The 22,218-nt window shown below is 54.0% G+C and overlaps 1 protein-coding gene across 3 annotated transcripts in view; it reads right to left on the bottom strand.

The window, feature by feature from the left end:
* Positions 1-22,218, bottom strand: part of PLXNA4 (plexin A4) — a 703,772-nt gene that overhangs the window by 96,327 nt on the left and 585,227 nt on the right. For all 3 annotated transcript variants that reach the window (XR_007772140.1, XM_050936769.1, XM_050936770.1), the window contains exons 19-22: positions 21,192-21,338; positions 11,325-11,559; positions 7,933-8,075; positions 662-930 (exon numbers count right to left, since the gene is read on the bottom strand). Coding sequence is in view for 2 of the 3 variants with exons in the window: in XM_050936769.1 (XP_050792726.1) it covers positions 662-930; positions 7,933-8,075; positions 11,325-11,559; positions 21,192-21,338 (794 nt within the window). In the remaining variant the exon portion in view is untranslated. The remainder of the gene's footprint in view (positions 1-661; positions 931-7,932; positions 8,076-11,324; positions 11,560-21,191; positions 21,339-22,218) is intronic.

The raw sequence follows: 22,218 nt of genomic DNA, 5'->3' as shown, positions 1-22,218 counted from the left end.
CAGTCCCTATCACTGGAGCTGAAGGAGACTCTCCATTTGCTCATATTGGAACAGGGACTGTGACACACAGCTGAGCAGTTCCGGTGCATCCATTAGTGGGCAGTGGTGCACATACACTAACCTAGTGGTTGTCAAACATCTGGCTCACGGGTGGTGTATTTATATGGCCTGCATAACATACTTAGATTATCAGGCTTTCATTTAAAAAAAAAATAAAGTCAGTTTCTACCTATTGTGGCTTCAGAAACAACCTTCTAGATGTGACCTTCTAGATTTTTTTCCAGAGATTACAGATTGAAAACTTGTCTGTAAGCAAAAAACAAAGAAACAAGAACAACCTATCCCTCCTGACACTGAGTATAAGCGAAGCAGGAAGGACTGCCTGAGTCTGCAAGCGGCCTGAAACAAGGACTTGGGGAACTGGAATGCTCCTGCCCCGGATCATCTGCTTGAACGATCGACTTTAGACCCCAATGGTGACACCTCAGTGTCAACATTAACTATTTAATTGCTGATTATTTTAGTGGCTGGAGGGGACCAAGAGTGGGAGCTGCTGCTGGGAAGGAAATTCAGGGAAGAGGAGAGTACCGAAGAGAGGAGGATGCTGCCAGTAGAGGGCAGCTGCATGCACACACTAGCCAGCAGCCGAATGGTGACTCACCTCCTCAGCAGTAGTTTGGGGTGGTTTTTGCTCTCCAAGTTCTTGTCAATGAGGTCAGCCAGGAGCTGCTTGAGGACATCGGTGGCATACTCCAGCTTGCTCTGCAGCACGGTCATGATGAGCGAGGCCACATTGCCACGGTCCCGCATGGAGAAGCTGCGCTGGGACTCCAGAGTGCGGATGAAGGACAGCAGGAACACCTTGTTGTTGATGAGTTGGGCGAAGAGCTTCAAGCCCTTCTCTACCCGCTCCTGCCGATATCCAGGGACCTGTGAAAAAGAGAAAAATGGCTTCCTTCATATTCAAGCCACCATAGGCACTGACTCCATGGGTGCTCTGAGGCTCATGCATACACAGAAAAAAATAGGGGGTGCTGAGCACCCACCAGCCACAGTGGTAGGGTAACCAGATGTCCCGATTTTATAGGGACAGTCCCGATTTTGGGGTCTTCTTCTCATATAGGCTCCTATTAACCCCCAACCTGTGCTGATTTTTCATACTTGCTGTGTAGTCACCCTACACAGTGGTTCCAGCCCCCCGGGCTGCCCACTGATCAGCTGTTTGATGGGCCCAGACGTGGCCAGAGGAGCATCAAGCGGCTGGCAGGAGGTACTGGCGGGACCTCGGGGAGGGGGCAGAGTGAGGGCAGGGCCTCAGGGCAGAGCAGGGGGTGGAGCATCCCCAGGGAAACAAAAAGTCAATGTCTCTGAAAGCCACTAACTCTCCCCTGATTTCATGGTCTGATGAGGTCACGCTGCAACACTGCACACCATTGTAACGAGGGGCCAGGCCATGCCAGCTCCTACTAACCCACCCCACCCATGCACTCCACCCCATCGGCACTTGGCCCATGCCAACCATGACACCAAACACCCCTGTATTCACACCCTCCACACAAATCATCTTTGTACAAAATATAACTGCCGAGGTATCATTTGAAAACTAACAACTCACTGATCATTAATATTCTTGCATAAGGTACGTACATGATGGATATTAAGGGTTGTGAATCTATGCTGGCATTATAACTGACGTCTGTGCCCAGGTCCACGCTAGCGGGGGGGTCGACCTAAGATACGCAATTCAGCTACGTGAACAGCGTAGCTGAAGTCGGTGTATCTTAGGTCGACTTACCTGGCCGCGAGGATGGCGGCGAGTCGACTGCTGCTGCTCCCCCATCGACTCCACTTCCACCTCTCGTGAGTTGGAGTTCCGGAGTCGACGGGGAGCGCAATCGGGGATCGATTTTATTGCGTCTACACTAGTGAAGACTTGCCCTGTGTGAACCAGCTATGTCAGGGGGAGTTGTTATCCTAAATAAAGGAAGGTGTGTTTACCTCAGTTTACATCTAACCAGTGAACAGACCCATCAAGTTAACGTGAGGTGGAGGCAAACCGCACATATACAAGTAGGGGAGGAAACAGGATGGAGTGTACATCCAGTAAGAGAGAGGAGCTGGGGTTGGGTTTTACTTTTCAGAAGACTCAATTTCAAAGGTTTCCTCATCTATAAAGACAGGGGGGTTGAACTGTAAGTGATAAGCAACTGAATCAGCTGATTGTGTACAATATTACTGTATTGTACAAGTATCAGAGTGAGGCCTTTTCTGAAAGCTAATGACGCACAATGATTAATGCCACGTGAAATGTCTGTATTAACACTACGTAAGGAATTATGGACACTCATTGATATTAGGCTGTACAGTCTACTCATACAGGAGGGGATGTCACAGCTCTCTACCTGTCTCCTACATACATTAAGCATGGCAGAATTAGAAACAACGGAAGCCCCATTTACACAGGGGGGATGGGAAGCCCATGGGAAGGGAAGAACAGCATGAGATCATCTTGCCTCCTGAAACAAAGTCATTTAACTTTGGAAGATATAAGCAAGGGCAGACACCATCTTTGGCATCCATCACTAGGCAGACAGAAGATGGTAGGGCTCTTGCAAGCTGAGAAAGGAGGGTCCTTCAACCAAGGGGGGTTGAAGTCTCTGGAACGGAATATAGGTGAGAATCCTACTTAGGCAAAGATCTTTCACCTAAGACGACAAGGGAAGCCAATACCTTGTACTTCTGTGGAAGGTCCAGACTGAGGGAGTTAGCCATGGCTGGGAAGAAGAATGACTGATGAGAGAAACCACCTGGAACAAAGCCCATATCTTGCTAGATTAAATCTTAGACTTTTAAAAGCATATTTTCTTTTGTTGTACTTGTCACTCTTTCTCCTTTCATTCCTCACACATGAATTCACTTCATCCTATGTACATTTTGTTAACAAATTCATTTCATTTCTACCAACAACCCACTCTATGCTGTGTTTAAACCGGAGGGGGGATTTACCTGCGTTAAATTAATAAGTTGTGATGTCCTTTCCTGCAGCAGCCCCTTCTACTCTGGTTCACACCAACGGAGCTCCTCTAGCCTTCCCCTTTGCATGCACTGTTTGCAATCCAGCCCCCACTCCAGCTCACCAACCCACCTCAATCCTCACCTATTGCAGTGACTATTCCAATCCTGCCCCCGTCCAAGAGCTCCGCCAGTGCCCCTCCCAGTGCTGATTTGCAGCCCCTCCCCCCCATGTAATTCCATTCCTGGGTTCCTGAACGCAGCTCAACCGATAAACCTAAAATCTGATGACCTGCATAACCCCTGCTAGTCTAGTCCTGGTGCATGTTCCTGTATGGAGCCATGCCGAGCTGCATTTTCCATTCCACACCCCGTGCCACGGTCCAGGCCCGGGGACTAGACAAAGGCCCCAGGCTCATTTCCACACATCAACTGAATCCTGAATGGCAGCTTCCCAGGAGCTGCCTTCGCTCCTGGGACAGCTGTCCTGCCAGGCGCCTGGCTGCGGGATGGCGCATCAGTGCTGCTGTGCAGACTGATAGATGGACTGAGGGTTCAGCTTTGATGCTTCCACATTTTGTGTTTAACTGCCTCACTCCTTTAGAGGGGTCAATTTTTTCCCAGAAATTACAGATTGCAAACTTGTCTGTAAGCAAAAAATGGAACAAACAAGTACAACCCATCACCCCTGCCAGCGAGGACATAATTAGCCCTAACTCGCGTGCTTGCATGTTTAATACTGGCTAATCCCATGGAAATTTTGGAGCAGCATAAAGTTTATTTCAGCTGTGTCTGGAAGTAGTTAATTAGTTAAAAAGGTGGGAATGAGAACCTGCTCTGAATAGGCCCCGTGCTGGGGCTTTTTCCCAACTGGTACCTTCATCAAGCTGGCAAGGCATGGGGTGTGTTTGTTTCATACACTTTAACTCTTTATTGGCGCTAGAAAGAAGGTAGCAGACAGGGCTGGCTCCAGGCACCAGGGAAGCAAGCAGATGCTTGGGGCAGCCAACGGAGAGGGGCGGCACATCCGGCTCTTCAGAAGGAAGGACCTGCCACCGAATTGCCGTGGCAGCGGTAGAAGTACCAATCGCAGCTTTTTGTTTTTTTCCGCCACTTGGGGTGGCAAAAGCACTGGAGCCAGCCCTGGTAGCAGAAAAGACCCTGCACTGGCTTCTTTAGCAAAGCAGATTGGCAGTGGAAGTGCTGCTGTTGCCTACGAGGTGGAAAAAATGTGCCTGGATTTGAATGATGGGGAAACAGAGCAAGAGGTCAAAGGGGTCAGAAGAAATGGTTTGATTTCTGAGCACTGGAAGGTTTGGTTGTCTGCAAGGCACTTGGGAAAAGCTCTCGCTCTCTGTGTACGTGTGTATATGGGAGCATGCACTAAGTGCATTGGATAGGCCAATTTCTATTCTAGTCCATTGGTGTTTACTAGTGTAAATGAGGGCAGAATTTGGCCCTAGGTGTGCAAGCACCTTTGTGTGTGCACGTGTGTGCAAATGCATTGTTTGGGGGAAACTGTTTATTCAATAAAACCAAATGAGGAGAGCTTGGGGAGAGCAGGACAAGGCCCAGGGTACATCTGTGCTCCGGGTACGTGGCTGTCCCACACTCACCAATAAAAAGCCACTGGGCCACTGATTACCACAAAGTAGCATCTGAGCTGCTTCACTACTTCCCTTTCCTTACTGGGGTGCAAGAAACAACTGGCCTCCCTGATAGCCCTCCTGGGAAGACGCTGGCAAATAAGGAAGCTTGAACGGTCACTGCTCTATGCAAGCCTGTTCCTCTAGCGTTAGCTGAATTTCAGCCCCCATGAAGAGGAGTGAGAGCACCAGCTCCATCCAATGACTCCACAGTCCAAGGTAGAGCCTGTGCCAGCTTCCCCTAGGCAGCTCTGCCAATGCACCTCCATCCTGGCCTCAGGCGTTCCCTGTTAGCCCATTCCTGGGCTTCTCCAGCGCACAGAGCCTGCCAAGATTGACAGGGAGCTCTGCCAACGCCCCCCTCAGGCTTGGCTTGCAGCACGCCCAGCTATCCCAGCCCAGGTCTCCCTGAAGCAGAGCTTGGCTGCTGCGCCAGACTGACGTGGTCTCTGCAATGTGGACAGCTGCTCATTTGGGACTAGTATAAGGCTCACAACACTCACTCCCACCAGTGATGTGCTGCACCGCACCAACCCGCAGCCCCTGCTCAGCCGCACGATAGGGAGGTTACCTGGGTAGAAAAAGCCCAGGGAAACTGAGCTCCCTCCAAGCCCAGGGAGCGTTTGAAGCTGAGCACTAACGTGGTTAGTTGGTTATCTCATCCCGAAGAGCAATACCGTTACAGAGCACGTTTTACATGTTAACAAAAGATCTTCTCTGGGGCTGCCAAACCTTTCTGAAAGTACTGCAGTGTGCATGGGCAGCCCAGATATCCCAGGTGTGCCGCGCCCACGGGCCGCGCAGACATCTCGAGTGAGCCGCGCCCACGGGCCGCGCAGACATCTCGGGTGCGCCGCGCCCACGGGCCGCGCAGACATCTCGGGTGCGCCGCGCCCACGGGCCGCGCAGACATCTCAGGTGCACCGTGCCCACAGGCCACACAGACATCTTGGGTGCGCCGTGCTCACGGACCGCGCAGACATCTCGGGTGCGCCACGCCCACGGGCTACACAGACATCTTGGGTGCGCCGCGCCCATGGGCCGCACAGATGTCCTGGGTGTGCTGCGCCCATGGGCAGCGCAGAGGTCCAAAGGGCCACTGTGCCCATAGGCAGCACAGACGTCCCGGGTGGGCTGCACCCACGGGCCGCGCAGACATCCTGGGTGTGCCATGCCCACGGGCAGCGCAGACCTCCCGGGTGTGCCGCTCTCACGGGCCGCGCAGACATCCCGGGTATGCCACGGCCACGGGCTGCGCAGACATCCCGGGTATGCCACGGCCACGGGCTGCGCAGACATCCCGGGTGTGCCGTGCTAGTGGGCAGAGTAGACATCCCGGGTGTGCCGCGCCATGGGCTGCACAGACATCTCGGGTATGCTGAGCCCATAGGCAGTGCAGGGGTCCAAAGGGCCACTGTGCCCATAGGCAGCACAGACATCCCGGGTGTGCCGCACCCACAGGCTGCGCAGATATCCCAGGTGTGCCGCGCCCACGGGCCACGCAGACATCCCAGGTGTGCCGCGCCCACAGGCCGCGCAGACATCTCAGGTGTGCCGCGCCCACAGGCCACACAGACATCTTGGGTGCACCGCGCCCATGGGCCGCGCAGAGGTCCAAAGGGCCACTGTGCCCATAGGCAGCACAGACGTCCCGGGTGTGCCGCACCCACAGGCCATACAGACATCCCAGGTGTGCCACGCCCACGGGCCGCGCAGACCTCCCGGGTGTGCCACGCCCACAGGCCGCGCAGACCTCCCAGGTGTGCCGCGCCCACGGGCCGCGCAGGCCTCCCGGGTGTGCCGCGCTCACGGGCCGCGCAGGCATCCGGGTGTGCCGCGCTCACGGGCAGCGCAGGCATCCCGGGTGCGCCGCGCCCACAGGCCGCGCAGACATCTCGGGTGTGCCGTGCCCACGCGCCATGCAGACATCCCGGGTGTTCCGCGCCCACGGGCCGCGCAGACATCTCGGGTGTGCCGCGCCCATGCGCCATGCAGACATCCCGGTGTCCCGCGCCCATGGGCCGCGCAGACATCCCGGGTGTGCCGAGCCCACGGGCTGCGCAGACATCCCGGGTGTGCCGAGCCCACGGGCCGCGCAGACATCCCGGGTGTGCCGCGCCCATGGGCCGCGCAGACATCCCGGGTGTGCCGTGCCCATGGGCCGCGCAGACATCTCGGGTGTGCCGCGCCCACGCGCCATGCAGACATCCCGGGTGTGCCGCGCTCACGGGCCGCGCAGACATCTCGGGTGTGCCGCGCCCATGCGCCATGCAGACATCCCGGTGTGCCGCGCCCATGGGCCGCGCAGACATCCCGGGTGTGCCGTGCCCATGGGCCACGCAGACATCCTGGGTGTGCCGTGCCCATGGGCCACGCAGACATCCCGGGTGTGCCGCGCCCATGGGCCGCGCAGATATCCCGGGTGTGCCGTGCCCATGGGCCGCGCAGACATCTTGGGTGTGCCACGCCAACGCGCCATGCAGACATCCCGGGTGTGCCGTGCCCACGGGCAGTGCAGAGGTTCCAAGGGCCACTGTGCCCATAGGCAGCGCAGACATCCCGGGTGTGCCGCGTCCACAGGCAGCACAGACGTCCCAAGGGCTACTGTGCTCATAGGCAGTACAGATATCCCAGATGCACTGTGCCCATGGCAGCGCAGACATTCTGGAAGACACCAGAGCCCTGGTTAGTGCAGAGGTTCCTGAGAAGGTGCAGTGCCCATGAGCAGCGCAGATGTCCTGCCTGGAGGGCTGCACAGACGTCCAGGGGCCAGCGTGCACATGGGCAGTGCACTTGCCAGGGAATGCTGCAAAGCCATGGACGGGTATGTGGATCTGCCTGGGGCCCCATGTCTAGTGTCTGTTCAGCGAAAAACTCAAGAGCACACTCCAGCGGGAAGAGGACCCGATCTCATGAGGAAGTTAATGCAGTGGAGACAGAGAGACAGACAGACACACGCACACATATCCTGGCACTCTTCAATATGGACGCACCACTCATCCCACCACTGGTGGAACGCTCCCTTTTTTCCGGTCTCCCCCCTGTGAGCCTGGCATCCGGGCTCATCTGGGAGACCCATTATTTCAGCTGTTGCAGAGCAGCCTCCCAGTGAGCTGATGTGGTGTCTTTATGCTGCATTAATACAGATTAGGCATGTCACAAGGCAGTGACCTCGTGTGTGTCACTCAGTGTCACGGTGCCGTGACAGACAAAATGGGGAGGCAGGGGCTGAGTAGGCAGCCGGAGGGAGGAGATGGTCATTGTTCCTGCTTACCTCCAGATCCCGTAGGACAGGGTGGTCTTCAATGCCAGGGAAAAGCACTCTCATGGTGTAGGTGCGGTAATCAAGGAAGGGGATGCCAGCGCCATCCAAGTCGCTCGTCAGCTCATGAATGTCTGTCTGAAGCTCTGCAAAAGCTGAGACAAAGAAACCAATCCCCAGTGAAGCGATGGTCCAGATCCACCCTGACCCTACCCGCAAGGAGGTCAGGCTAACACCTGTATGGGTGTAACCAGCAGGGCCGTCCAGAGGATTCAGGGGGCCTGGGGCAAAGTAATTTCGGGGGCCCCTTCCATAAAAAAATGCAATACTACAGAATATTATATTCTCATGGGGGCCCCTGCGGGGTCCAGCGCAAATTGCCCCACTTGCCCCCCCCCCCCCCCCCCCCCCCCCCCCCCCCCCACAGGCAGCCCTGGGAAAAATAAACCTTCTGTATCTTGGCACAAGCCCAGTTTTGAGAAAACTTCTTTACAAGGTATCACTGGTTCTCAACATCGGCTAGTGCTAAAAGGCACTAAAGCTCATTAAAAGGTTTGGACAAATATTTTCTGTCAAAACTTTTTCTGGATCGAAAACTAGGGGGTTTTAAAGAGCAGAAAAAAATCATGGACAATGTCTGCTTTCCTTCAAAATTTGTTGTGGTTTTTTTAATTGTAAAGCTGAAATTAGTCTGCAAAACCTGAATATGGTTTGGGGTTGCAGAAGTGTGTGGCCAAATATTTGCTGCTTGCAGTGTTTGACTGTTTAAGTAAACAATAAAAAAATTCTGCTAAAAAAAAATCCAAAACTTTTGAACCACCTCAGCTTGTGATCAAATGCCTGAGCCCATCCAGTCTGAGCTTTTTCCAAGTTTCTGATACTCTGCTGGCTTCCTTGACTCATATCTGTCTCTATAACTTTGGGTTCATTTAGCTTAGAATATAATAACAGCCATACTAGGTCAAACCAAAAGTCCACCCAGCCCAGTATCCTGTCTACTGACAATGGCCAATATCAAGTTCCCCAGAGGGAGTAAACCTAACAGACAGGGCCGGCGCTTCCATTGAGGCGAACTAGGCAATTGCCTAGGGAGCCAGGATTTTCGGGGGGCGGCATTTTGCCAGGGGGGGCGGCAGGCGGCTCCGGTGGACCTGCCGCAGTCGTGCCTGTGGAGGGTCCGTTGGTCCGCGGCTCCGGTGGAGCTGCTGCAGGCATGGCAGCGGCAGCTCCAATGGAGCCTTGGACCAATGGACCCTCAGCAGAAATGGCTGCGGCAGCTCCACCGAAACCACGGGAGCGGTGCGCAGGGCGGCGAAATGGCCGTGCACCTAGGGTGCGAAAAATTCTAGTGCCAGTCCTGCTAATAGATAATGATCAAGTGATCTCTCTCCTGCCATCCATCTCCACCCTCTGACAAACAGAGGCTAGGGGCACCATTCCTTACCCATCCTGGCTAATAGCCATTAATGGACTTAACTTCCATGCATTTATCTGTTTCCCAGTGACTGGCTCCATGGGGTCCCTCACAAACTGGAGACTGTGGGTTTGTCTTTACTATAGCTTATGTCCATACTCCACGAACTGAGCATTTGAGCTTGGTCCAGAATCTGGGATAAGCCTATGTTGTGAAAACTGAAATGCTCAAAATAGCACATGCATGTGAATGGACACAGGGTGCTAAAATTAAATTAACCCAAGGGGTCTCAAACTGGGGATTGGGACCCCTCAGGGGGTCACGAGGTTATTACTGGGGGTTGCGAGCTGTCAGCCTTCACCTCAAACCCCGCTTTGCCTCCAGCATTTATAATAGTGTTAAATATATAAAAAAGTGTTTTTAATTTATAAGGGGGGGGGCGCACTCAGAGGTTTGCTATGTGAAAGGGGTAACCAGTATAAAAGTTTGAAAACCATTGAATTAACCCCTCTGAAGCCTCAGGGAATGCAGGAGAGAGGGGGGTCTCCCTTGGTAGGGTTGGGAAGGATATTGCTCTTCTCATGCGATCCCTCCCCCAGTGGCTAATTTTAAATGAAGCTACCCTCCCTGGACATGAATCTCCCTATGGCACTGAAATTAAATACAGACTATAATTTGGCATTTGAGAAGTGAAAGGGATGGTAGCCATAATGGAAAAGCTAACAGCTTGGCTCTTCTGCAAGCCTCAAACTGCTGAATGAGCTTTAGGGTAGGGAAGGCTGTGCCTCCCAAACAGCCTGGCCCTGCCCCCTATCTGACCCCCACCCACTTCCTGCCCCCCGACTGCCCGCCTCACCTTCGAATCCCTTACCCATCCTGCTCCTTGTCCCCTCACCATCCCTCAGAGACCCCACCACCCACCACCACCACCCAGGGACCCCACCCCTCTGTTCCCTGTCTCCTGACCGCCCCCCCAACCTCTGCCCTCTTCCTGTGCCCTGACTGTCCCTGGGATTTCCTGCCCCTTAGCCAACCCCCCGGCCCCAGCCCCTTACCCCCAGCTCCCCCACTCATCCGGAGCCTCAGCCCATCCAGGAGCGTCCTGGACAGCTGCAGCGTGGCTCCGGCGGAGCCTGAGCTTCTCCCTGCCCAGAGCCACGTGGTAAGGGGAGCGGCGTTGCGAGCTTTGGGCGGAGTGGAGGGAGCTGAGCTCAGCCTGGAGCTCACAGCCCTGCCCCCTTACCACGTGGCTCTGAGCGGGGCGGAGCTCAGGGGCCTCGCCGGAGCCACACTGGAGCTGTCCCGGGAAGCTCCTGGATGGGCTGAGGGTCCAGGTAAGGTGCGGAGATGGGGTCAGATCGGGCTGGGGCCGAGGAGGGAGCCTCAGCCATTCTCTTGGGGGCCCCTGCGGAGCCCAGGGCCTGGGGCAAATTGCTCCACTTGCCCCCCCCCCGCCCGTGCGACCCTGGTAACCACTGATGGGGGAGGAGGAGGATGTGCAGATGGAGAGATAGGTGGGGAAGGAGCAGGCTGCACTTGCTCACCTACCAGCCTCTGCCCATGACCTAATGCCAGACAAAGGGTCCATCTAGACAGAGCCCCACCCTCATTTAGGAAACACAGTTTTAACAGGGCTCCAGCAAAGCCCGTTCTTATCACCATTTGTCCAGCCCGGGTGGATGGGGCCAAACCGTGTCAGAACCAGAGATGGGCCTGACTGGGTCCGAATGCTCCTGAGCTCCAAGGATGACTGGCTCCTGTACTGGATCCAGATTCAGTGGCTGAACCGTATCTTTTGAATGGACCCAACTGGATCTTGGATCTAAATTGGCCAGAACTTTGGAGAAGGGTGATCCAAAGCCAGATCCGAACTTGGTAGATTGGGGTCCTCTAGCTAGAGCTGTGTTTTCACTGCAATCATTCAGGGACCAAATATCTTCCTTTCAGCATGCCCTCTGCCAGGCCTGGGGGCCCCGCCTCTCCGTCGTACCTTCCTTGCACTCCAGTGCCACCCTGGACTCCAGGTTGTCCATCTGCATCTGCAGTCGCTTGAGGGTCAGGTCGCTCTCGCGGGACTTGCGCTTGTACGCAATCAGCACGGCCACGATGAAGATGATGAGCAGGCCACCAGCCACGGCAATGCTGACGATGGCCGGCAGGCTGAGTGGGCTGTCGGGAGAGATGTAAACCATCCCTGGGGAGAACTCCAATCCTCCCACTCGAGCCTACAGGGGAATTAGCAAACAGACACGTTACAAACACCAGCAAACAGAACCTCCCAGAGCCTGGCTACTCCTCTGAGGAACTCTAACCACCTCAACCTGCAGCAATAGCACCTAAGCCAATGACCTTCCCTGCTCTCCCAAGCTAAACAGTGTCTGAAGCACTCAGTGCTCGGATGGGAGACCGCTAACCCCAGAAAAGTGGTGCCAGAGACACAGGGAGGTGGCACACTTCCTTCTGACTAGATACTGAGCCCAGCATGGTGCTAGAGGCTGGTGTTAGCAGTAAAGTTCACGTGGCGTGTGATGTATAAACACCTTGTGCGAGCAGAATTATTAGTTCCAGTGTCCTGGCTGAACTGCAGCTTGGGTATGTTCTGTCATCAGCTCCTGACCCTCTTGTGCTGTTCTGTTCTGCGCTGATCCCCACCCTGTCCCAGAATGTGCATCGGCCTCTCAGCTGCCTTCTGAGACAGCCCCGGTTACTGGGCAGGGTGCTAGGAGAAGCCAGCTGACATGTCAAATCCCAGGGACAGTTTGCAGAGCTGGCGGGAAGAACAGTCTTCTACTGATTTGTAAAACTGAACAAACTGGATCCAGAAGCCATAGGGGACGTATAAACACAGAGCCCAGCATGTCTCCTGAGGGTAAACATCCTCATCAGAGCCCCTGCTCCGTTACTCCAGGGTAACGCAGAGCAGGGCTAGGCCCTAAGGTGTTGCTTTGACCCCTTAGTGCCCTTGGCTATTGCTTGGAGCCACAGCTGGAGCCGGAGCCAGAGCCATCCCTTGGGTACCCAGAAGTGACGGGTCAGTCCTGGAAGTGATGGATTCATCACTTCCACCCTGGGCCCTGCATCCCCCTAGGGACGGCCCTGCTTGGAGCTCTAGGTGGCCTTCTAGGGGTCACTTCCTGGTTAGGAGATACCATGTAGTGGGCACCCCAACAGATCGTGCTGCTGACCCCCAGAGGTTTGCACCCCCAGATCACCTCTGAGACGGGGCTGGTGTGAGCCCGTGTGCTGTCAGAGCCTGCCCATAGCTCCAGACTGCAACCCTAGAGGGTTAGTTGTTAAATGCTGTTCCCAGTCATTTTTACAGAGTGGGACACACTTGGACCTGGGCAGCATTACCGCCTTGGGGTAGAGCCCCACGAGCAGTGGTGGCAGACAGGCAGCAGGGGAGGGGAAGGCAGTGGCTTTGCCTACAGAGCAGCGTATGTCACTATCATCCCCCGGAGCTTTGTGCAGGGCCTGTGCCCCAGTCAGCCTTGTCGCTGGGGTTAGCTGATCCTACCTGAGCTCTTTTTCCCTGCCAGGCACAGCAGGCCCTGCCTGAGATGCTGGCTGCTGCTGAGGAGCACCCAGTGTATTCCAGCAAAGCCTTGGCGCCAGGCTGGAGCCGCCCCGCGTCACATGGCCCAGCTGCCCGGCAGCACGCAGCACCGACAGCCGCACCACCCAAGTCGTCCCCTGAAACTGGGATTGGGCAAGTGCTCTCAGCATGCGGCCTGGTCCCTTTCTAGCACAGTTCCCTCCATCTTAATATGAGCCTCCCACCCCCATATTCCCAGCCCCCACAACCATCCCCCCGTCCCAGTCAGGTGGCCAGCCTCATTCGCCCTGCCTGTTCTCAGCTGGCAGCCTGCTCCCTGGCCTGCCACCTCACTCATCTCTGCCCCATTTCACTCTCCATGGTGGGGGCACACAAGCCACCTCCCTGTGCTGCAGTGGGCGCCGACTGGCACCGGGAAGCTTGGCGGAGGGAGAGGGTGGAGCCAGGGCAGCAGGTTATATGGGCTCGAGGTGCTCGAGCACCAGGAATATTCAAGGCTCGGGGCTGTGCTCCACCAGTATTTGGAGCTGGGTTTCTCCCCTGGCCCTGCCTGGAGCGGGCCCTGGCCCCCCTCCCCCAGCTCGGAGCATCCTCCCCCCAGCCTCAGAGCTTCCCTGCCTGGAAAAAAAAAAACAGCCAGTGCCTCTCTCCTTTGCTTGTGCTGCTGGCTACCTGCACTGCTTCTGCCTAAAGCTACAGAGATCAGCGGCCGGCAGTCTGTTGGAGCACTGGGGGAGCGGGAGAGGGAGAGGGGAGGGGGGAGGAGGCACGCATGTGCTTGGGAGCTCTCTCTCCCGCCCCCCTGGCACCCACCTGGAAGAGACGCCAAGGGGGGTTCCAGCCAGGAGACGGACATCTGGGGTGGACCTCACTCACCTGAGAGGCTGCTGGGGCTTCGGTGAGGTTTGACCCTGTGATCCACCCCCCCCGCCGCAGCCCCCACTCCTGCCCAATGCTGGGCAAGGGGCAGCCCCATCCCCAGTGAGACAAGGGTGAGGGGTAGCAGGCTGCAGCAGGGGAGGAAGGAAGCCACATGTGCTGGCAGTTCCCCCCGCCTCCCATCACCCACCCACCTACCACAGGGGAGATGGGGGAGGGGAGCTTCCTAGACCTGAGCAGCTGGGGCTTGGGTGAATTTTGTGACACCTGTTGTGACAAAGTGGGAATGTTCTTAATGTTTTCTCTGAATACTGTGTGGGTGCCTCAGTTTCCCCTGCAAGGTGCCAACTTGAAGGTGTTGGGGACAAAGAGATCAGGTGGCCTCCTTGCCCAGTGTCTGTTACAGCTGTCCCCCTGCTGCATTCCTTTTTCCCCTCTCCTTTCTGTTTGTCCTGTGTGGCCGCCCCTCCCGGCCATTGTGCTAACTAAAGTCACAGCCCTATTCATAGGAATGGCTTGTACAGACTAACTGGAGCCATTGCTCTGCCTAGGGAGGGGGCTTCTTGCTTCTTTGTTTGGCTCCTTTGTTCAGACCCGGGCTCGGTGTGGGGGGCGCTGCCCAGAAATGCAAGACCTGAAGTGGCCAACTAATTAAGCATATGAGTCATACCTGTGGCTCAGAACATGCCCAGGCATGCCTATGCTTACCTGCAGCCTTTCCCTGCCTTCTCTCCTCCCCTGTATCAAGAGGAGCCAATCAAAAGTACTGGTGGGAAACTGCCTGAGTTTGCCTTTAAAGCCGGACATTTTCTGATCAGACCTCGGAGAAGGTCCTTGCTTTGCCACCTGGTCTGATCAGCTAGGGGTCTTTGGGGGGCCCTCTCCCCGCTCTCGTTTGTTTTTGAGCGTACCCTTGTTTTTAAACTCCCCTCCCACGAACAACAAATTTGTGCCTGGAGAGCTCCTGATTATTGTAAGCGAATCAAGTCCTCTCTCCATCCTCCGATGCTATTGCCGTTCCTGCCTCTGTGCTTGCTGCTGTCCTGGGGATTGGTAAGAACTCCCTCTTGCAGACTCCCCCTGTCCTAGCTGCTGGCCTTGTTTTCCCAGCAGATAGACCCAAGCTAACTCCTTGGTCTGTTTCTGTAATCTGTTTCTTGCTCCGCAGCGCCTTTGCTGCTAAAAATAAGCCTGTGCCGCTGCTAAGCTGTGCCTTCCTGGACTGTATCCTGGGCCTCTGGCTTGCAGCCGCCCCACTGCTGCAGCCACACCCCGCCCAGGGGCTGTACCCTGGGCACACACCACTCTGCCCTCTGGAACTGCTCCCCCTCCCGATCAAAGAATCGGCATAGTATAAGGTGCACCTATTAGAATCAGGTTCTTAGGCTAGATAAGTTGTAATTTCATTTTGCATAGCTGTGGTTACGTTAGGTTTAAAGAATTGTTTGTATTGTGCTCTGTAAGTTAGGTTTAAAAAAGAATTGTTGCATTGTGTTCTGTTACTTGCCAATTTGTGTAGTCTTGGTTAAGTTAGATCATAAATAAGATTTTGCTGTGTTCTGTATAATTGTGGTTAAGTCTGTCTTCCCGCTGCCCTAACCCCCCCCAAGCTTGCCCGTGTCTCCCCCCGAGCTCCCTAGTCACTCGTTGCAGTCTCTCTGCTGTTTAAACTTGCAGCCTGCCTGCTCTCTGTGTCTCCCTGAGTTTAAATCTCCCTCCGCAGCGCCTCTGCCTTTGGTCTCTGCTCCACCATGTGCTCCTCTTCCCCCATCCCCCAACCTCATTCCTCCACCACTGCCTTTCTCTCTCTCTCTCTTTTAATCCCTTCCCCCATGTGTTCACCCCACTCCTACTGCTGCCAAACCTCAATTGTATTACTGAAGCCTAGCATAAAACCCCATTGGTTACCCTTTTTCTCTCTGACACACCTCACATTTTACATTTACACCACTGTGACACATTTTTACCTAGAGTTGTTGGTTATTTAGCACATTTTACCCATAACTGTTAGTTGGTTATATGCTGCTGTGACACACCCTTTACATAGAAATTGTTAGCTACCTGTTACATTTATACTTCAGTGTTAATTGGTTACCAACTGTATTGTACCCTATTGTATTGTACCCCACTATTGAAACCCTCTATACTATTTACTAAAAGAAACCCCTCTCCAACTGTCTACTGTAACAAACCCCATACCCCTCACTATTGAATTTTCCCTGTTTTTGCATTTTCTTAATAAAGTTTATTTTGCACCCCACCAGTGCAGTAGTTGTCCCCCAAGATCCCCTACCTGCTGGCAGGGTCACCCAGAAGAGACACTAAGGCTAGAGGAGGGAGTATCAATTTGGAGCTGGCTGGGGAAATGGGGAGAGGCCCAGAACTTGGGTCTACGCTCCCCACTCCCCAAGATGGACCTGACTGAGGGGTCCTGTTTTCTGTACCAACAAGCTCTGTTTTAGACTGTGATCCTGTCGTCTAATAAACCTTCTGTTTTACCGGCTGGCTGAGAGTCACGTCTGACTGCAGAGTTGGGGTGCAGGGACCTCTGGTTGCCCCAGGACCTGCCTGGGCAGACTCGCTGCAGAAAGCGCACAGTGTGGAAGAGCATGCTGAATGCTCTGAGGTCAGACCCGGGAAGGTATAAGCTTCTTGCCCTGGAGACAGTCTGCTCAGAGAGAGGAGGCTCCCCCAGAGTCCTGACAGGCTTTGTATGGAGTAGTTCCAAAGCATCACCTTCCACACCATGCACTTCCCGGAAGCCCGCACAGGCACTGACACTCCCTCCTCTGGCCTTGGTCTCTTTTCCAGGCATTAGGAGGCCACCTGATCTCTTTGTTCACCAACACCTTCAGTTGGCACCTTGCAGGGGAAACTGAGGCACCCACACAGTATTCAGAGAAAACATTAAGAACATTCCCACTTTGTCACAACAAGTGCAACAAAATATAATATGTATACTGAAGCAGGCAAGCGCTGCTTCTGACTTTCCACTTTTAGTTGCCTCTTGTAATCTTGTGGTGCCGACGCATTGTAGCTTCATTTTATATTGGCTTACAGGGTGGGAGCGGGGGAGGAGGGCACTATCATTTTGGGTACCACCAAAATTATACAAACCTGCCACCTATGGGTGGGGCCAGCAGTGGGCAGAACAGAGGGGAGTGGGGCAGGGGCTCACAGTCCCCGAGACCCTGCGGTGTCCCTGCTGAAAAGGCTGGCAGGAGGCACACCCAGGCTCCTGGGCAGGCAGTGATCCTGGAGAGCCCAGATGTGGCTCTGAGTTGTCTGAGAAGAGACCACTCCTCTCGTGCCAGCTCTTTCCTCCTCGCATGGAGGGACCTGTTTTTCAGGCAGTACTCTGCGAGAGCCGACAGAAGGAATTCTTCCCAGCGGAGCGCGACTCTCGTCCTACACGCGCATACTGCCGGTCATGCTGCAGGAATGCAACATGCCTCACACACTGTGGAGTTACACACAGTCCCAGTGGGGTAAGAACAGGGGTGATCCAGAAAACAAGTGCTGGGGGAAAGAGATTTTTTTTTCACAACAGGCTGTGGGGCAGCATGTGCCAGGGATTCTTTCATGGCCACACAGAGCAAGTGGGACCTTGGATTTCATGGTCTTGTCTGCAGGACTCACCCACAGTAAACAGCAGGGAACTAAAGGGGCCAGATCTTCAGGGGGTGTAAATCGACACCACCCCTCTGTGCCGTTACCCTGACTTGCACAAACTGAAGATCTGGCCCAGCGTGTCTACCATGGGAAGGTGAAGGGCTGAGTGGGCACTGCTGGGATTGGGACCTGCGGCTCCAGGGCCTCTGCATGTAGAACCTGCTTATCAAGAGCTTGCTAAAAATGAAACACCCGCTCTAAAGATATCGAAGGGAAGCCTGGATTTCCTGCAGAGCGTTCTTGCGAATGCATGTGCCATGCATAGTGAGAGGCAGCTTTAGAGGCAAGGTCACTGGATGAGGAGGAGAGCAAGGTGTCTGTCCTGGGGAGTGTACAGGAGCTGCCGAGAAGCAGGGATGAGATTAAGGAACGGGAAAGCTAAACTAAATGTGAGACAATGCTCCCTACCAGAGAGACGTATCAGCTCATTGGCTTGTCTCCCAAAATGAGGCTGCCCTGTTGCAGGGACTAGTTAACATGGACAGTGCTGCCCAGAGGATTCCGGGAGCCTGGGGTCTTCGGCGGCGGGAGGCCCCCGCTTCGGCGGAAGGCAGCGGGGGGTCCTTCTGCTCCGGGATTCGCCGCCGAGGTGCCCCAAAGACCCGCAGTGGGAACCCCCCGCTGCCAAATTACCGCCCAAGCGGGACCCACCGCCTAAGTGCAGCCAGGTATTCGGCAGTAATCTGGGGGCAGGGGGCCCCTGCCACGCGTCTTCGGCTTCACTTTGGCAGTGGGTCCCGCTTTGGTGGTAATTCAGCGGCAGGGAGTCCTTCTGCCCTGGAGCGGAAGGACCCCTGTCGGCAAAGACTGGGAGCAGAAGGAGCTCCCGGGGGCCTGGGCCCCGTGAGAGTTTTCCGGGGCCCCTGGAGTGAGTGAAGAACCCTGCTCCAGGGCCCCAAAAAACTCTCGTAGGGGCCCCTGTTGGGCCAGGGGCAAATTGCCCCACTTGCCCCCTCTCCCCTTCTGGGTGGCCCTGAACATAGATATGATAGAGCAATCTTGCCCTGCCTGGAGGACATACTAGATGTGACCAGACAGTAGGGTGACCAGACAGCAAGTATGAAAAATCAGATTGGGGTGGGGGGTAATAGGAGCCCATATAAAAAAAAAGCCCCAAATATCAGGACTGTCCCTATAAAATTGGGACGTCTGGTCACCCTACCAGACAGGTTGATCAGTAGCTCCTAGGATTCTGTGAGTTAACATCCTTGCTCTCAGCTCTGGCTTCACAGGAAGCAATCTGGTTTCCTTGTCAGTTTCTTCTTCTCTTGCCTTCTTTGACCTCTTGTTTGATTTCACTGCACTGAGGCTAACAATCTGAGCCTCTTGCAAACATATTGCTCAGATCCTTCCTGCAATTTCGAGGACTAGTGGGGAGGGGGGGGCAGAAACCAGCGGAAACCTGGAATCCTGCACTTTATATATGGTCCAAGCACAAAGCAGATGCCTCCATATTCTTTCAACACACAGAAAGCGTGGCCAAGGACTTTGACCTGGACATACTTTCTGGGAGTGAGACTCTGTGTGGTATCAGGTCTTTCCTACAGCCTCAGGTCAAACTGAAATTCAGCACCAGTGGCAGTAGATTTGTGCCAGATCCTCTACTCACAATTTAGCTTATGATAGGATGATCGTTGTGCTAATTCTATTGTTGCAACAGGACTCTATACATCCCAGCACATGCTCCCTCCCGCCCAGACCTAGCCCTGGAGACCTGACCTCCACACAGGAGTGACTAAGGATTTGGGAGACAGCCTCAGTTGAGGTTTCCATGCAAACTCTATTCTCGTCATCCATTTCCCCCCCAAACCTCCTCTCACATACTGTACACCCATCTCTCTCCTCTGCAGCTTCTCCCCTCTGGAAGAGCCCTCCTGTGCCTCTCACTTCAGTGACCCTTTGCCCCTTTTCATAGCTCATCTCAAAACCGTGCACTCGATCCAGGTCTTTTAGCTTTCCCTCTCCTCCTGTTATTTAACTCTGTCATTGTTTTGCTGATCCTTGCACTGAGAGCTGACCAAGGGAGGGAACATGCTGACATCAACAGGAAACACTGTCACCGTGGTTTCCTACTTCACTATCCCACTTTGCAATTGTTCATACGTTCTCACAAGCCCTTGTGGACCTAGGTAAGTGTTACCACCCCCCAGCTTCCCAGCAACGAGGATGTTTAGTGATTTGCTCAAGATCATGCAGCGTATCACTGGCAGAAGGACCCAGGAGATCTGACGGTTAATTTCCACACCCCCCGTCCTCACAGTGGAGTTCCAGTGAAACAGTCAGGCACTAACATGAGGAACAACAGTGTCATACTGGAGTAGGCATTCCCCAGAACAGCTGTTTCCTTGGTTAATTCCAGCTTCCGTGACATTCCTAAAACAGTGGCTTTCACTGCAGGTGACCGTCTGTCCTTGATTCGCAGCTCAGCCATTATCAGAGCAATGGCTCTGTGTTTGCAGATTTGTGGCATTAACTCACCCTTAGTGCACTGGTTTCAGAGGGGTAGCCGTGTTGTTCTTTTTGCTGATACAGACTGAGGAGTCCTTGTGGCATCTTAGAGACTAACAAATGTATTTGGGCATAAAGCTTATGCTAAAATAAATACATTTGTTAGTCTCTAAGGTGCCACAAGGACTCCTTGTTCTTTTTGTTGTGTTACTGATGCTCACAAACATGTTTAAACGCAACCATCTTCCCACGTTTCTAATGGGGCCTTTCCTGTACATGGGAAGCCTCACTCTATGACTCTCTACCTGCCCAGGGCTGCAGTGATCAGAGAATCCCTGTGTCATGGAAAGGCCCGATTCTGCTCTCAGTCCCACTGAACCCCTTGGGTTCATTTGCCATCTTCCTGCCTCTGGGCCTATCTCCCAAGGCCTTGGCTTTGCCAGCCCCTGACTGAGCACCCTTTTAACTACATCCATGAAAATGCTGGCAGACTCATTATGGGCTATTCAAAAGCCTTGGAATTAAAGCAGAGAATGGCATCCCTAGTGTTTCCCTTGGAGGATCATAATGTGCTCTACAACTGTGGATTAATTGAGCCCCGCATTATGGCTGGCACGGATTATCATCTCCATTTTACAGCAGGAGAAACTCTGGCATAGGGAGGTGAAGTGACCAAGGTCACACAGTGAGTTTGTGGCAGAGTCAAAAATGGACACCTGGGGCATCCTAACCACCAGCTCTCTGCTATAACTCAGAAAACACTCTCTCCTTACGTGCCCAAATATTATATCTCCAGCAACCTCTACAGATTTCTCATCATTGAAATTAGAACCAAAACAATCTACCCTACCAGCTTGCTGACTGTTGCTGCAGGCAGTGCTAAGTCAAGCAGAGCAATCCCCTCCCAGCTCCAGCCCCAGCCCCCACTCCCCCCACAGGAGCATTTGGTGGCATGGAGGCATCATGCCACATACATGCAGCCACACTGCACAAGTACTTTGGCACCACATAGCTGGTACCATGCAAAGCAGAGAAGTGAGCTTCTGCTGAAGGGACTCCCTATAATGGAGGTGCCAGCAGTGGAGGCTATTCGGGGCTGTATGCTTTTAAGAGATCCTGCATGAGCTACAAGGGTCTCCCAGTTTGTTTCTTTTAACACTCTCACCCAGGACTGGGGCGTTGCCTTCTGGAGAGGGTCACCAAGTTCCTAGTGACTATCATAATGGGATCCAAATGCCAAAGGATCCCAGAATTCTCAGTAGTTCCCATTCTCTCGGGGTTTCCCATTAATGCCCGGCTTACCATCACTTTGTGCCGTCCAATGAGGTTTGGGGACTCGCACAGCAGCTGCACATCTGACACGGTCACCAAACATGGCTTCTCACCTATCAGCACAGTGTAATTGAGCTTGGCGTTCCCTCCAGTCACCGGCGGGATTAGGTTCTTCCCCTGGACCGAGAGAAGCAAATCCACAAACGTCTCAGCAGGGTGTAACCTGCCACTGGATTGTCCCTGTGATGTGAGTGCCACCACTAGACATGCCCTCCTTGGCTCGTCATTTATGGCCTTTCCCAATGAGAGTAAATCCTGACCCACTCCTGGAAGATTGGGACAGATTGGTACAGGGCTCCCCTGCACCTTGTCTCTCTGGAATTACAGGCCTATATTTGCAAAAATAGGTGCCTAGTCTGTGCCTGCACAAGCCGCTAACTGGACCCACAAAACACACTTACACCTGCAAAATAGTTACCTGTTTTGAATGTGAAAGTGTCTTTTGTCTGTTTGCACATACAGCAGGCCCATATTGGAAAATGTAGGCCATAAAGTGCTCTTGCTTGCTGTCTGGCTCACAGAATGTCTCAAACCACAAAAGGGGCTGTTCTCAGATTTGCACAAATGGCGAGTGAGCAAGCTTTATAATTCCAAACGTGCTGCATCTGGCTGTCATAATACACATACTGTCACGTACGGCAGAGACATGGGGCCAGATTCTCAGCTGGTGTAAATCAGTGTCGCTCCAGGAAAGTCAACAGAGCTATGCTGCGTTACACCAGCTGAGAGTCTACTCCGTGTACTTCCATTAGGGTGAACTGTCAAGAAGTGAAAAGGTTAGTTGTTCGAAGCTCTGTCCCTTGCGGTTACAATGTTATGGAATATCATAAACGTTCTCGCTCCATGCTTCCCTTCTCAGTGCAGTTTCTGCCGCTGCTAAATCTAATCTGTACACCAGGGTCCTACAGCACAAGGTATATCTGCTGTGGTTTGGGGTAAAGTTAAGAACGCTGTGCTGCGATTGGTGGGAGGTTAGCAGGAGCAGTGCTGCGATTGG

Source organism: Gopherus flavomarginatus, chromosome 1 (assembly GCF_025201925.1).
Source record: "Gopherus flavomarginatus isolate rGopFla2 chromosome 1, rGopFla2.mat.asm, whole genome shotgun sequence".
Lineage (NCBI taxonomy): Eukaryota > Metazoa > Chordata > Testudines > Testudinidae > Gopherus > Gopherus flavomarginatus.
Note: the sequence above shows the minus strand (reverse complement) of the source record. Positions and strands in the feature narration are given on the sequence as shown.